The 15187-nt window shown below is 45.4% G+C and overlaps 1 protein-coding gene across 1 annotated transcript in view; it reads left to right on the top strand.

Moving 5' to 3' along the window:
* Window positions 1-15187, top strand: part of OPN4 (opsin 4) — a 215802-nt gene that overhangs the window by 96807 nt on the left and 103808 nt on the right. The window contains exon 2 of the mRNA XM_075347269.1: window positions 12222-12364. Within this exon, the coding sequence (XP_075203384.1) occupies window positions 12222-12364 (143 nt within the window). The remainder of the gene's footprint in view (window positions 1-12221; window positions 12365-15187) is intronic.

Consider the following 15187-nt stretch of genomic DNA (forward strand, 5'->3'; position numbering starts at 1 on the left):
AACTGGGGTACAAGTGCTGCAACTGAAGGGGTGAGTGTCTGTGTGGCCCAATTTTTTGAAAAAAAGGGAGACTCCACTTGGAGTAACCCTTGCTTGCTGTGTTTTTTAAAAGGAGCCAAGATGAACAAGTCATGGTTCAGCAAAGACTTTGCTACCTACCCCGGGGTCATCCAGGGAACGGTTAAGTATGGCGTATTTTTGATTGTGCTTGATGCAAATCTAGCTATGAAGTGTACAACTGGGGCACAAGTGCTGCCACTGAAGGGGTGGGTGTCTGTGTGGCCCAATTTTTGGAAAAAAAGGGAGACTCCACTTGGAGTAACCCTTGCTTGCTGTGTTTTTTAAAAGGAGCCAAGATGAACAAGTCATGGTTCAGCAAAGACTTTGCTACCTACCCGGGGGTCATCCTGGGAACGGTTAAGTATGGCGTATTTTTGAATGTGCTTGATGCAAATCTAGCTGTGAAGTGTACAACTGGGGTACAAGTGCTGCCACTGAAGCGGTGGGTGTCTCTGTGGCCCAATTTTTGAAAAAAAAGGGAGATTCCGCTTAGAGTAACCCTTGCTTGCTGTGTTTTTTAAAAGGAGCCAAGATGAACAAGTCATGGTTCAGCAAAGACTTTGCTACCTACCCCGGGGTCATCCTGGGAACGGTTAAGTATGGCGTATTTTTGATTGTGCTTGATGCAAATCTACCTGTGAAGTGTACAACTAGGGCACAAGTGCTGCCACTGAAGGGGTGAGTGTCTGTGTGGCCCAATTTTATGAAAAAAAGGGAGACTCCACTTGGAGTAACCCTTGCTTGCTGTGTTTTTTAAAAGGAGCCAAGATGAACAAGTCATGGTTCAGCAAAGACTTTGCTACCTACCCCGGGGTCATCTTGGGAACGGTTAAGAATGGCGTATTTTTGATTGTGCTTGATGCAAATCTAGCTGTGAAGTGTACAACTGGGGTACAAGTGCTGCCACTGAAGGGGTGGGTGTCTGTGTGGCCCAGTTTTTTGAAAAAAAAGGGAGACTCCGCTTGGAGTAACCCTTGCTTGCTGTGTTTTTTAAAAGGAGCCAAGATGAACAAGTCATGGTTCAGCAAAGACTTTGCTACCTACTCCGGGGTCATCCTGGGAACGGTTAAGTATGGCGTATTTTTGAATGTGCTTGATGCAAATCTAGCTGGGAAGTGTACAACTGGGGCACAAGTGCTGCCACTGAAGGGGTGGGTGTCTGTGTGGCCCAATTTTTGGAAAAAAAGGGAGACTCCACTTGGAGTTACCCCTTGCTTGCTGTGTTTTTAAAAGGAGCCAAGATGAACAAGTCATGGTTCAGCAAAGACTTTGCTACCTACCACGGTGTCCTCCTGGGGACGGTTAAGGATGGCGTATTTTTGATTGTGCTTGATGCAAATCTAGCTGTGAAGTGTACAACTGGGACACAAGTGCTGCCACTCAAGGGGTGGGTGTCTGTGTGGCCCAGTTTTTGGAAAAAAAAGGGAGACTCCGCTTGGAGTAACCGTTGCTTGCTGTGTTTTTTAAAAGGAGCCAAGATGAACAAGTCATGGTTCAGCAAAAACTTTGTTACCTACCCCGGGGTCATCCTGGGAACGGTTAAGTATGGCGTATTTTTGATTGTGCTTGATGCAAATCTACCTGTGAAGTGTACAACTAGGGCACAAGTGCTACCACTGAAGGGGTGAGTCTCTGTGTGGCCCAATTTTTTGAAAAAAAGGGAGACTCCACTTGGAGTAACCCTTGCTTGCTGTGTTTTTTAAAAGGAGCCAAGATGAACAAGTCATGGTTCAGCAAAGACTTTGCTACCTACCCCGGGGTCATCTTGGGAATGGTTAAGAATGGCGTATTTTTGATTGTGCTTGATGCAAATCTAGCTGTGAAGTGTACAACTGGGGTACAAGTGCTGCCACTGAAGGGGTGGGTGTCTGTGTGGCCCAGTTTTTTGAAAAAAAAGGGAGACTCCGCTTGGAGTAACCCTTGCTTGCTGTGTTTTTAAAAGGAGCCAAGATGAACAAGTCATGGTTCAGCAAAGACTTTGCTACCTACCACGGTGTCCTCCTGGGGACGGTTAAGGATGGCGTATTTTTGAATGTGCTTGATGCAAATCTAGCTGTGAAGTGTACAACTGGGGCACAACTGCTGCCACTGAAGGGGTGGGTGTGTGTGTGGCCCAATTTTTGGAAAAAAGGGAGAACTCCGCTTGGAGTCACCTTGCGGTGTTTTACATGATTTTAAAAGGGCGTGCCATGCCTATATCTGTGTCTCCTCCTCTTTTTCCTTGTCCAGCTGTTTTGTTTTCGCATGAGTATATGTCCTTGTCACTTTCCCATGTGTTTGTGTTGTGTTGTGAGTTGTTTGTCACCTTTTGGACACCTTTGAGGGTGTTTTCTAGGTGTTTTTATTTATATGTGATTGCCTGCCATTGTTTCCTATGCTGTTCGAGTGGTTCGTCGAACGTTCGCCGAACCGAACTCGAACGAGACCTCCGTTCGACGAACCGAACTCGAGCCGAACCACGGCCGGTTCGCTCATCTCTAATAAAGATACTTAAACCCCGATGCAGTCCGCTTTTTTGGTGATGAAGAGAAAGTGGGCCCTTTCTCTCTCCATGTCTGCTTTGCCCCTACTGCGGAAATTCATAATTTTTTACTGTAAACTTTTGATTAGGTGAAACCCCTGATTTTTTATTGAGTCTTCTCCTTTGATACAATTTCCACATCTCGTCTGTACTAATCCCATCTATTTTATCACTGTGAACACTATCCTTTATCAGGGCCAGAAACATATATCTCCTGGTAACACTGAATCTAGGATTTTTACTACTTTTTACATTGTTTGTGACCCCATTGTCCCAGATCCTCCAACTTTCAGATTGCTTCCAAGGTATTGGAAATGTTTTTCCTAGTCTGAATTACCATTAACGCAATCATGATATTGTGAAGCCCTGGACTAGCCAGGTAGTAACAGGTATGCCCCCTGCACAAACACCAGCCCCTAAAAAGGTATCATCAGCCAACCTAAAAACCCTGAGTCTCCCCTCTCAGGTCTTGACGTTCACACCTGAGGGCGGAGCCAGGCGGTTGTCCATGCCCACCGAGGAGTTCGGATAGCCTGAGGTGGGAAAAACAGCCAGATCAGTTTTGGAGGTGAAAGAGAGGAGTTGAGTATGAGTAACGTCTGTCAGGAATATAGGTCGTTGCCCGGATACCATGTGGCCAGAGGCAGACGGTGGTGGCCGCCTGCGGGAGCTGGGAAGACAGCCGTGGACAGGGTAGTGGCCCGCCGGTACCGAACCGGGGAACCGAACAGAAACCGGAGCACCAGGAGGGGTACTTAGACCCAGTACGAGGCCCAGAAGCCACTGGACCGAGTCGAATTCACTGATTGGGGTCTGGACCTTAGGTTCTTTCCCATCCAAGTCCCGACTGAAGGCAACAGCCCAATGAGGGGGATAGAAAGCCACCGCCCAGGCACAGAGATCCCACGGGCCAGCGTCTGTGGGCAAACGGGCTCCCCCAACATTCACTAGCCGGGGAGTGGACTCCCGTCTCTGAAGAGAAGGAAGTCAGCATTCTACTACAGAGGTGCAGGAGAAAGGCGGAAACCACCAACCTGAGTAAGGGGCACTGCGCAGCCGGCTGCGGGCACCGACCACCATCCTTTGGTTTACCAGAGACTCCGGTGTATTTATAATAGTGAGTACAACAGTGCCCTCGGGCAGCGCATCGCACCGCACCATCCCGCCCGCACCTCTCGCCCAATCAGGCCCACGGGGCCACCAACCCCTGCCCACGGAGGGGATCAACACCAAGCTGCACAACACCATCTCTGGGAGCCTAGTCAACGGCAGTGGTGGTGCCCACTCACTCACCACAACCCGTGGGTGGCGTCACGAACTTAACTCCCAAACAACCGCGGCCCCCGGCCGTGAACCTCCCCACCGAACACCACCCCTCACGTAGCGCCAACATCCCTTCAGAGCAACGTGACCCCCGGGTCCTGGAGAAGCTCAAGCCACCCACCGACGAGCACGGATCCGAGTGGCTCGGCAGCCGGCTGAGCCCCGGGGCAGTACAATATGTTTATAAGCTGAGGGGCATTTCTAATTACAGGATTTCTAATAGATACACTTACAATAACTTGCATGTAATCGTCATATGTACTTGCTGAAATAGCATTTTTCATTGCCTCCTCCTTCAATGTCTTAGCACAATATTTCAGTGTAAACCATGGTTTTTCATTGGGTGGCCATTCTGCCTCTGATGGGTATTTATGTTGCAATGCCATAGCCACAACATTCAACATACTACACACCACATGTGGTTGTTGAATTATCAAGGAACAAAATGCCTCCTTCTCTACAGGTTCATGGCTGAGTTGAACAATTTTGGGGCGTCCACAACATCCACCTGCACTCCATGAGCCCCCATCTCCCATAATCTGACTGCCCAAGCTATCAAAGGTTCATTTGGCTTTGGGAAACAATGATCATGAAGGTCATTAAGCTCCCGTTGACTATAATCCTCTACCATATTCTTGTACTGTTTACTTATAGATGTTTTTACAATCCGTCTCCAGTGTATAGGATGAAATCTTATTGGGTTAAGAGGAGGATCAATTTCCTTCTCATCATTGAAATGTTCATCCTCCTGTTCTGGGTCGGTGATGTTTTCAGAGTCAGTTGAGTTCTGTATGTCACTATCCTACTGATCTCGGTTCCCTTCCATCCCTGCTTTAGCTATAGCCGAAGCTACTTTCTTTTTATTCTCCTTTCCTCTCTTCTTTCTGTATTTATATTGCTCTACACATGCAGCAGGATTTTCTGTATGATGCTGATATCCATCACATTTGTCCACTTCTTTTGACACTGTGCTGTGACCAATGCATTCTGGGCCTCACACAACTGTCTCTCCAATTCCTGAACTATTGTTAGCATGCGTATCTTTTCCTCATGCTGTTTTCAATATGCACATAACATGATCCAGTCACGCCTTGCAACAGCGCCCAATTCTTTACTTTTTTCACATTCACTTTCTGCAAGCATGCAACCACATCAACAGGTTCAGCATCCTTCAAACATTTGTCCCATGGGTCAAACCAACACTGTGCGACCACTTGGTTGCCAAAATATGACAGGGTGTCTGTTCCCAACCTGGAATAAAATATTCACTCACAACCACTTTTTTCGTAAAAAGAGGCATGTTTTACGCAATATCGCATTGTACCAAAAAGAATTTCAGAGCCTTCTGCGTAGACTGCCAATTACGACAAATGTTATGCCAAATTTTGAACACTAACCTTCTTTAAAGTTGTATCTGACTTTAAAGAAAGTAGTTAAGTAATTTTATTATAAAGGCTAACATAAAATACAAAATAAAAGGAAAAGTATGATATTGCATACTCTTTTGTATATTCAACATGCAATTAAGTACCATTAAGTACTTACATCACCAAGGAGCTTTTGAACATCATCTGTCTGGCACATCTGTCAGAGAAACATGACACAGACAAAGAACTCCTGGAAATAACTGGGTGTCCCACAGATACAGGTACACAAGAAAGCTTCTGTCATTGCCATATCTCTCTGATCTTAAATAGCAGCTTGCTCAAATATTATACAAGCATTTAAGTTAATGTGTTGTATTCACCTTTTTCCCTCCAGTGGCCAGCCTTTGGGTTTAGATGAATCAGAGATACAACTCACACATCAGACAATGGGGCAATAAACCCACACAATTCAAATCTCCCAAGAATCAACAAAACACATTGTCTGTCTATATATATAAAGCAAATGCACACAATCCCTCAAGAATGCACAAGGTATTTGTCTAGAGATGAGCGAGTACCATTATATTCATGTTCGCTATACTCATAATGAATACTTTGTAATATTTGTGTATTCATTACGAATAGCAAGTACAATGCAAGTCAATGGGTGTGTCACCCCTGACCTGGTCAGGCACCACTGAGTACTGCACCCATGCTGGGTCAGTACAAAACAGGTAATCCCAGATGCTGACTAGGGTGTGGACACACAGACACTAAGTAACCAGGAACACACACACAGTAGAGGGGACTCCTGGGCAGTCCCAGGGAGGGAGCGTGGCTCTCGCATCCCAGCTAGTGGTGGGTGTGAGACTGGAGACAGGGAGTTGTGCAGAGGCAGCCGAAGAAGTAGGAGTGGAGGAGCCGCGTCTGGAGGGCAGAGCAGAGGAGCAGGGCCCTGCCAGACACTGCACCAGTCAGTGGCTGCTGGCAGGGGAGAATGGCTACCCAGTGGTGCCGCCTGAAAACCACCTAGGGAAGTAGCAAGAGGTGGCTGAGTAAGCGGACCACCGGTAGTCCAAGCCTGCACGGGGAAACAGGTCCCCGGAGCAGGGGCCCATTCAGTTGGCCTGCCAAACCTGCTGGTGAGGGCATTTTAAGCGCCTCACCAACCACACAGAGTCCGCAGCAATGAGGGTGCCCATAAGGAGGATTGAGCCAGGAGCCATCTTATCTTGGTCCACGCTGCCCGCAAATGGGCCAGAAAGGGGAGAACGCCAGTTGAGACTTCCCTGGGTGACTCCAGCAATACTACAAGTTGGAGTCACCCCAAACAAGAAGGGCAAGGAAGGCGAGTCAGCAGTCACCCCTAAATCAGCCGATGCGATACTTGGTTCCACCTTGGTCATCATTGCATCGCCCGGGTTGACTCACAGCTACCATCTGAAAGTGAGTAAAAACCCTGAAAGACATTGCTGCTTGCGTGTGAGTTCTTCTGCGACCTGTGGTACTACACACTTACACTGGGCCCTGGGGTTAGGCTCACTCTCGGAAGGCCACAACAACTGACTGCATCTACCATCAGCACCAGGTGTTCCCTAAACTGCAGTGGCGGTCACTCCCTGACCGCAATTACCGAGATTGGCGTCACGCTTCCAATAGAAGTTAACCTGACCTGCCTATTGTCAGAAGATCCCCAGCACGTGGAGTCCCTGAAGACTCTGAGGCGACCTAAAGGTAATGCGGGGCTCCACATCTGGCATCACGCACAGGATAAGGACTAGACCTGTTAAGACAGGTGACCATGTGCCTTGGCGGTCCGTTTGAAAAATTTGAAGCGCCGCCATATTGCCACCGCAGAAACAACAGTAGCCCGCACAAGAAGAAGTAACCGCCCACGAAGAGGTGTGGCTACCCAGAGAACCCCTGCAGCGCTCTGACCTCGCAAGCGATGGGGGTGGATCTGACCTTACCCAGCGGAGATGTTCAAGGCTGGTGGAAAAAGAAGGTTCGAGTCTGCTGCAGGAATTGAAGCTGAGAGGTTGCAGAAGGAACCTGGTGAGCAGTAACGACGCAGAGAGAATGGCGTCCGCACGCGGTGAACTAGAACCAGGCTCCGCTGCCTCGTGGGACTGGGAGCTTGCCCAGTTCTCCGACCGTCTGCAAGCAAGAGTGATGCAGCAAGTAATGGAAGGGCGATCAGAGCTCCAGGAGCTGGCGGTGGCGGTTCAGGCCTACGAGAGGTGGACCGCGCGAAAAATGCCACACCGGGAGATGACCATCCAGACCCCGATGCTGATGCCTTTGGGTGAGTCCAACGTTGCCCCGCCAGCTTGGGTACACTGACCCCGCCGGCGCTGCTACAGCTTGAGGCCCCTGCGATGCTAGCCACTATCCCTGCTGCGATCCCGACTGAAGTCCCTGCTGCGACGTCTGGTGCAGAGGTGTCCCGTCCGGCCAGACCAGACCAGGCCACAGCCAAGCCACGTCAGGCCAGCCCAGACCAGGCTACAGCAGCGTCCCGTCCGGCCAGCCCAGACCAGGCCGCAGCAGCGTCCCGTCCGGCCAGACCAAACCAGGCCGCATTGCCGTCTACCCCAGTCTGCAAAGCAGAGGCAGCCACCATGCCCCAGCCGCAGACCGAAGAATTGGGTCCTGCGTCACCACCGGAAGAAGACCCTGTGTTCCTACGGCTTAAAGGTGAGCTGAGTGTACGTTACCCCAAGGACCAGGTGGACAGATACATAGTCCCCAGGCTGTTACCTGGACATGGAGTGGTCCCAGCAGCTGCCGTGGCTAGGAAGAGCCCACCACCCTGGCCCTCCAATGAATGTCCATCCCAAGCGCTGCTGCCGGAGCAACCGGAGGAGTGCTCAAGATCACTAAGGGGGAGGAGGAGAGGCCTGGAGGCTGAAGTGCTGATCCCTGAACAGCCGAAGTTGGACGCAGCGCCCTTTAAAATTGAGGGAGGCCCAGAGTTCGAGATGTTGCCCTACTCCCGCTGGGAAGAGGTCCCGACACCCCCTGCCGAAGAAGAGCTGACTATCTTCATGCCCAGCATGCACGTGACCTGGGAGCCTGCAGACAGCGAGGTGGCGGTAATACGGAGGCGAGCCAGCAGAGTACGGTGCCGCGCAAGAGCAAGACCACTCCCTGTGCAGCATTCCCCAGACAAGCAGAAGGAAGAAGTGACAGCCCGAGATCTGCAGGAAAACCAGTCCCTCAGAAAAGCCCAGCACCAGGTTAGCGGTTCTCTCCACTGCGGAGTGGTTAAGGAATTCAACCTGAAGACCAGCTATGGCTTCATAGTGGCACCTGGCATTACGGAGGGCATTTTTGTGAGTCGAAGGGATGTCCGGTCCCATCTGCCCAGAGGACACCCTTGTCGTGATCTACACATGGGAGACCTTGTAGAGTTTACCAGACACCAAGGCGAACGAGGCTGGTATGCACTTGATGTAACACCATGCCCAAGGAACTCCAGCTACAGCCCAGCAGCTTCTACTAAGTCCCCAAGGCTAACACCACAAGACAAAGAACAAGACAAAGTCAAAGAACAAGACACAGATAAAGATAAAGACACAGCAAGCACTACAGAGGAAGACACAGAAACCACCAGGTGCCAAAGCCCTACAGGCAAGAGCCCTGGTTGTGAGAGGAGGAGGTCCGTGTAAGCCAAGTCAAGTAAATTAAAGAAAGTTAAAGTTACCAGTTTACTGCAACGTTTGAAAAAGTTCAAGATGATATGGGAAATGCGAGTAGTTTTCTGCTGGACTCAACAGAGAGGTCTGGTGGCCTGAGGAAAAGGCTGAAATGGATAGAAAAGTGATGAAAGTGAATGGGGAGATCCTGGAAAATATGCCTGCATACATTTCTGACTCAAATATGGTTTCTGGAAATGAGGATGTCACAGCATTAGACCACTTATTCTCTCTCTCTCTCTCTCTCTCTGTCTCCCTGTCTCAGGTTCATACGCACTGATCATCTTTCCTACCCACTCATTAGCCTCATTACATATTCACTGCACCCGCTCATTAGGATCATACATATTCACTGCATCCCCCGTACACTGGTGGCCGTCATTGGTTGCAGTCAGACCTGTCCCCTTGCTGAGTTACAGCTGTCTAACTGCAACCAATTACAGTCGCCGGTGCGTGGGTCTATATCGTACAATAAAATAAATACATATTTAAAAAAAAACAAAAAACAAAATTATGAAGGCATAGTCTGGGAGACCCTGTTAGTTTTCTACCAGCCTTTTAAATGTAGTGTTTTTTAATCAAATTAACAAATAAAACTTTGAATTTTTTTACAAGAAAAAACTTTTTTGTCCACTTAGATTAGGTGGAATTTTTTAAACTGTTCTACTTACAATATGTAATATTTTAACATATGAATGACCTCAAAATCGCCATTTTTATATTTGCAATACAATTCTACAACATGACAATAAGCAAATTAGCAAACTATTTACTATTTCTATTTGCTATGGTTCTCCTGATATGAGAGCTTCTTTCTTACATCTTATTCAGCTTGATACCAAGGAGTCTAGGCATTGTTGCCTTGATGAGTGTGTGCAGTAACTAAAATTCCAAAACAGGAGTTAACTCCTAGCATTCCAGTCACCTCTCTCTATTCCACTGATTTCTATACAGCAGGTAGCTGATCACTCTCCTCCTTCCTTTCCTCTCAACTCAGGGCTCTGATCAGTGATTTGTAATCACAATCTCCAGCCCCTGCATCATACAGTAGCTCTCACCGGTCTCAACTGTGTGCTTGTTCAAATGCACTGTTAACTAGATATGCAAATATACTGTAGTGATAGCTGTATACATTCTAGAACAAACCCTGATAGCTGAATGTTTTACAGGAGAACTTGTGCTGAGCTTTATAGTTCTACTTATACTACAGTTCTGCTACTTACCAGAACTGTCACTCAAGGAGGAGAGCATGCCATGTCAGAAACCAGGAAGGAAAGAGTTGGAAGATTCTCGTGCGACAACATCAGAATAACCATTTACGAAGATTTATCCATAAACAAATGTAAAAACATGTAAGACATGGTTCAGTTTGTTCTACAAAGCCACCCTTCCCAGATTCTATCAACCGGATAATTAGTCAAACAACTACTTTAAGTATTTAGAAATAACTGCATGCAATATAATTAAAAGGATATATCGACAATTACATAAACATTTTTACATTAAATACTCCCTGGACACAAGTATTCCACTTTTTGCATGGGCCTTTTTGGTCTCACTGTACACTAACAAAACACATTGAATATTATTGGTTTGGGAAAAATCAATAATAACAACTCATTGCTTTTAAATGCTATGACGTTTCTAATAGGTCTGCTGTATAATGTATTTTACATTTTTTGTCTCGTCTTGAGCTCTTTTTCTTCTGCTTCTCCATTTGCTTCATTGAGAACAAATGGAAAGATACAGTTCAATTCATTCATTTTAAACTTTGACAATACTTCAATAAATATGTGTTGTCTAAAACATGAAGCATATATTTTCTCTTTGAGGAGCTTCTCACTAGGCATATGGTTCTGAGTTATGTGAACTGGAAATTGACCTCATCATTCAACCTTATCATTCAGTAAATATCAGACAAAGTACTCATTCATTGAAGTTCTTCAGTGAAAATTACCCTTGGGAAGAATGGACTACCATCAAGTCATGCCGAAAATGATACAATGGTGCTTTAGTGAGTGTTTACAATAGAGACAAATACTAGATATTAAAACCAGTTGAACATGGACAAAATAAAATATCTAATAACTACATGTGATAGCCTGTATTTATTTATTTCAACATTCTGTTTATTACTGGTGCATGCAATGCCAATAGTACCAAAGTCTCAGATAAATCACCATAGCCATTTGTTTTTTTTGTATTTTACAATTACAATAGAACATCAAGAGGAAGTGAGCGGCCAGCCGAAGCTCTAACCTCTTGATGTTTGATTCACCCAAAAGCAAGGAGAATGAAGCCAGCGCAAATTGGGCACAGGGTTCGCATGACATAACAACATTATGTGAGCCCTAGAGGAAAGAGTGCCGACACCGCTAGACTGGTGCCAGTAGAAGAGGTGAGTAAAAGCATTTATATTTTAATGGGGACAAACACTGATTGAAAATTGGTTGCCCAAGTAGCGGACAACCCTTTTAAGGATGTGGTTAGGTAGCAATTTAGGAAGATCTTTCAAAAAGTTTCCTACATATTCCGTTCTTTACGCTGCATCTATTGGTATATGCTTGATAATTTTTTGACCACCACTATTGATAGTTACTAGAAATGAGAATAAATCCATTAAGTAACACTGTAACAGAAAGGCAGCTGAAGTATTGCAGAGTAACTTCATCAGGCAGTTAACAGGCAAACCACCTGGGGACAATAGAGTAGTCAAATAGTCAGGGTCTAGCCAGGAGAGTCACGAAACAGCAAAACCGAGTCGAAAGCCAAGAGATCAGTTATGCAGAGGGAAATATAAACAACAGACAGGAGCGGGAAGTCAGGGACTGGGATAGACGGACGAACGGGGGAGGGTACAGGTCAGGGCACAGTAACAAGGAGTCCGATCAAACAGGAACTCTCACCAGAGCAAGTCACAGCCTGCAGAGCAAAACTATAACAAGCACAGAAATGCAGGTTCAGAGACCATATATAGTGTCTCATGAAACCAGAATGAGGCTGATGGGAGTTAACCCCTGACATGACCAGGCCGGGTCTGTGAAACTCTGGAGAATACCGGTCCTGGATCATGACATGTACTTTTAACTATTGTTTTTGTTTGCATAACATATAAAGGATCTACAGACTGATTTGTTGACTGTCACTATTTATTACATTCAATTAATTTGTGTACAACTTTATTGCATATTTATCAATTAAAATGTAATTTCATGACTTTATTGATAACATTTGTTTTTGTGGCTTCATTAGGAAACACCTAGAGAAGTTATCCATCATGCCTACCCTACAGCTGATGTTCCAGATCATGTACATTATATAATTGGGGCTGTAATTCTTGCAGTAGGAATAACAGGGACTCTGGGAAACTTCCTGGTCATCTATGCTTTCTGCAGGTACTGTAATATTTATTTATTACTTTTGTGTTTTCAAATATTTGACTTATTAATTGAACTATGTATGGATTTTTACATATCGTAAGTCCTTGTTATCCTCTTCATGACCTGGCAATTTTCTGAATTTGCACTTTATGTTTTGCTTTCCATTTCTTTCAAAAAACATAACTTTTTTTATGTGTCAGCATTGCAAAATAAGAGCTTGGCTTTTGTGGGTTGAGTTGTATTTTTGAATGGCTTTATTCATTTTATCATTTAATATAGTAGAAAAAGTGTGATGAAAATACAAAAAAAAACTAAATTCCAGAATTGTTTTGGGGTTTTATTTGGGTGTTCATTTTATTATAAAAACCATATCAGTATTACTACTGTGATACCAAACTTGTAATGTTTTATTTATTTAAGAGGTAATAAAAATAAGGATATTTGTAAACTAAAATAGAATTTGCTTGTATCACCATTTTTGAAGACCCATAACATTTCAATTTTTCAATCAAACTGTGTGAGGACTTGTTTTTTTAGTCTGGCGAGCAGACGTTTTCATGATACCATTGTGGGATAGACAAGAAATTCCTCTGTTTTGAATTTTTTTGCAGAATTGCATCTACCCCCCAAAAATTACAATTCTGGCATTTGTATTTTTTTTCTCATGACCTCAGGTGAACTCACTGCCAGTCTGTCAGACAGCGCTGCTGCCATGACACACAGTCACACAATCCATCACTGTGTTGACCTGAGGTCACATCTGGCAGCTCCCACGCTGATCTCAGTGGTTTCAGAGGCGCGGGGGGGGGCGGGGGGCGCAGTAACATGTTCTAACATCACCGCTCACTGTGGCCTCCAGATGTATCAGAGCCAAAATCGTTGTGGGACATCGTGTGGATTACATTGGACAGGTGGGGGTGTTTTGGGGGTTAATAAACTGGTGAAAGTGGGTGTTTTTTCTTTAATTTAAAATAAAGGATTTTTTGTGTGTCTGTTTTTTTTCTTTTTATTTAGTAAAGCGCCATGGAATAAATGGCGTAATAATAACAATAATAATAATAATTATTAATAATTTAGAAGGTTGGTAATGAAGGGGTTCTGATAGACACCTCTCTCTCCATTACCAGTTGAAGGTTTGATGGCAGCTGTGATTTTTGACAAATCAAAGCTGACATCAAACCCATATATTACCCCGATTGTCACTGCACCAGGGCAATTGGGATGAACTGTGTAAAGCACCACTGCTATCTTTTGGCTGAAGAGGGCCCAATAACCATGGACCTTCCCAGCCTGAGAATACCAGTCCCCAGCTGTCTGCTTTATCTCTGCTGGTTATCAAAAATAGACAGTAGCCCAAGTCATTTTTTTATTTATTTAAATATTTTTTTTTTTAAATGTTATAAGGGAGCCTCTCTTTTTGCTAGCCATTCCAGATAAGCACACAGCGATGTGTTGCAGCCTGCAGGTATCTACTTTACTTGTGCTGGTTATCACAAATAGTTGGGTGACCACATGTAATTTTTTCTTCACTGCACCTGCATTATTGTGATTGTCAGGCAATCTCCGCATGTTTATTAGCTGAAAATCAAGCGTTAAACTTGTGGGGAGAGGGCTTGAAACTCACACGGCGATTAGCAAAATACGTGTAACAAATATCCTGAATAACTACTGTACCTATTCTATTTTTTTCCTGTGTATGTGTTTTTTAAACTGTACACTTACTGGGTTAATACTGGGACTGTCTGATAGACATTACTAACCCCTGTGCTTGATGCCAGCTGTCTCTTTACAGCTAACATCAACCCTAAAACTATTAACCTGATTGCCACTGCACCAGGGCAATTCGGAAGAGCTGGGCAAAGTGCCATATTTGGAGCATCTAATGGATGCACCACTTCTGAATCAGCTGTGGGCTGCTATTTTTAAATTGGGAAGGGTCAAATAACCGCGGGCCTGTCCAGCCTGATAATACCAGCATCCAGCTGTCTGCTTTAACTTGGCTGGTTATCAAAAATAAGGAGAACCCCACAGCATTTTTAAAATTAGTTGAATATATAATTAAAAAGTGGTGTGGCATCCCCCCCTATGTTTGATAACCAGACAAGGTAAAGCAGAAAGCTAAGGGCTGCAGTCCTCAGCTGTCTGCTCTACCCACGCTGATTATCAAAAATAAGGGGGACCCACGTAATTTATTTATTATGTTCACAGCGGCATACAAGCTTGTTCCCTTTACCGAAAAGCCTGTTGACTGGTTGTGCTGCAGCCTTTTAAAAAACTTTATTCAGAATCATACCAACAACTGAACTCTGTGAAAAGTCTGTGTTCAGTTTCAAGCCCCAGACACCAGGTGTCTGGTAAGAGCACCAAACTTTATCATTTGGATTCAGTCATCTCTATAAGGGACATATTGTAACGCCTGCCTGGATCAACAGACTCAGGGGGGATGTAATGGACAGACTAAAGGGAAGCCACTCACCAAGCAGGACCCCCAGAACCCCAGAACCCTGAAATTCTTTAACCCCTATACAGGGATTTGGAATTACACAGGGCCCTGGAGATCACTACCTGTGGAAGGCTGCTGTCTGATGAGAGTAGTCGTCAGGCAGGGTCAAACCATGAATAGCAGAACAGGGACAGAATTGGCAGACAAGGACGTAATCAGAAAACGGAGCAGAGGTCAAATCCGGATCGGGCAGCGAGGTACAAAAACAGCAGGCAGAAGGGTAGTCAGAAAACACGCAGAAGTCAGCACACAGTAATCACAAAACAGAATAGGGCGGACCAGGAGCCAGGAAATTAGAACTATCTCTGGCAGTGGTCATGTGACAGGAGGGGGAA

The sequence above is a fragment of the Anomaloglossus baeobatrachus genome, chromosome 5 (assembly GCF_048569485.1).
Source record: "Anomaloglossus baeobatrachus isolate aAnoBae1 chromosome 5, aAnoBae1.hap1, whole genome shotgun sequence".
Classification (NCBI taxonomy): domain Eukaryota; kingdom Metazoa; phylum Chordata; class Amphibia; order Anura; family Aromobatidae; genus Anomaloglossus; species Anomaloglossus baeobatrachus.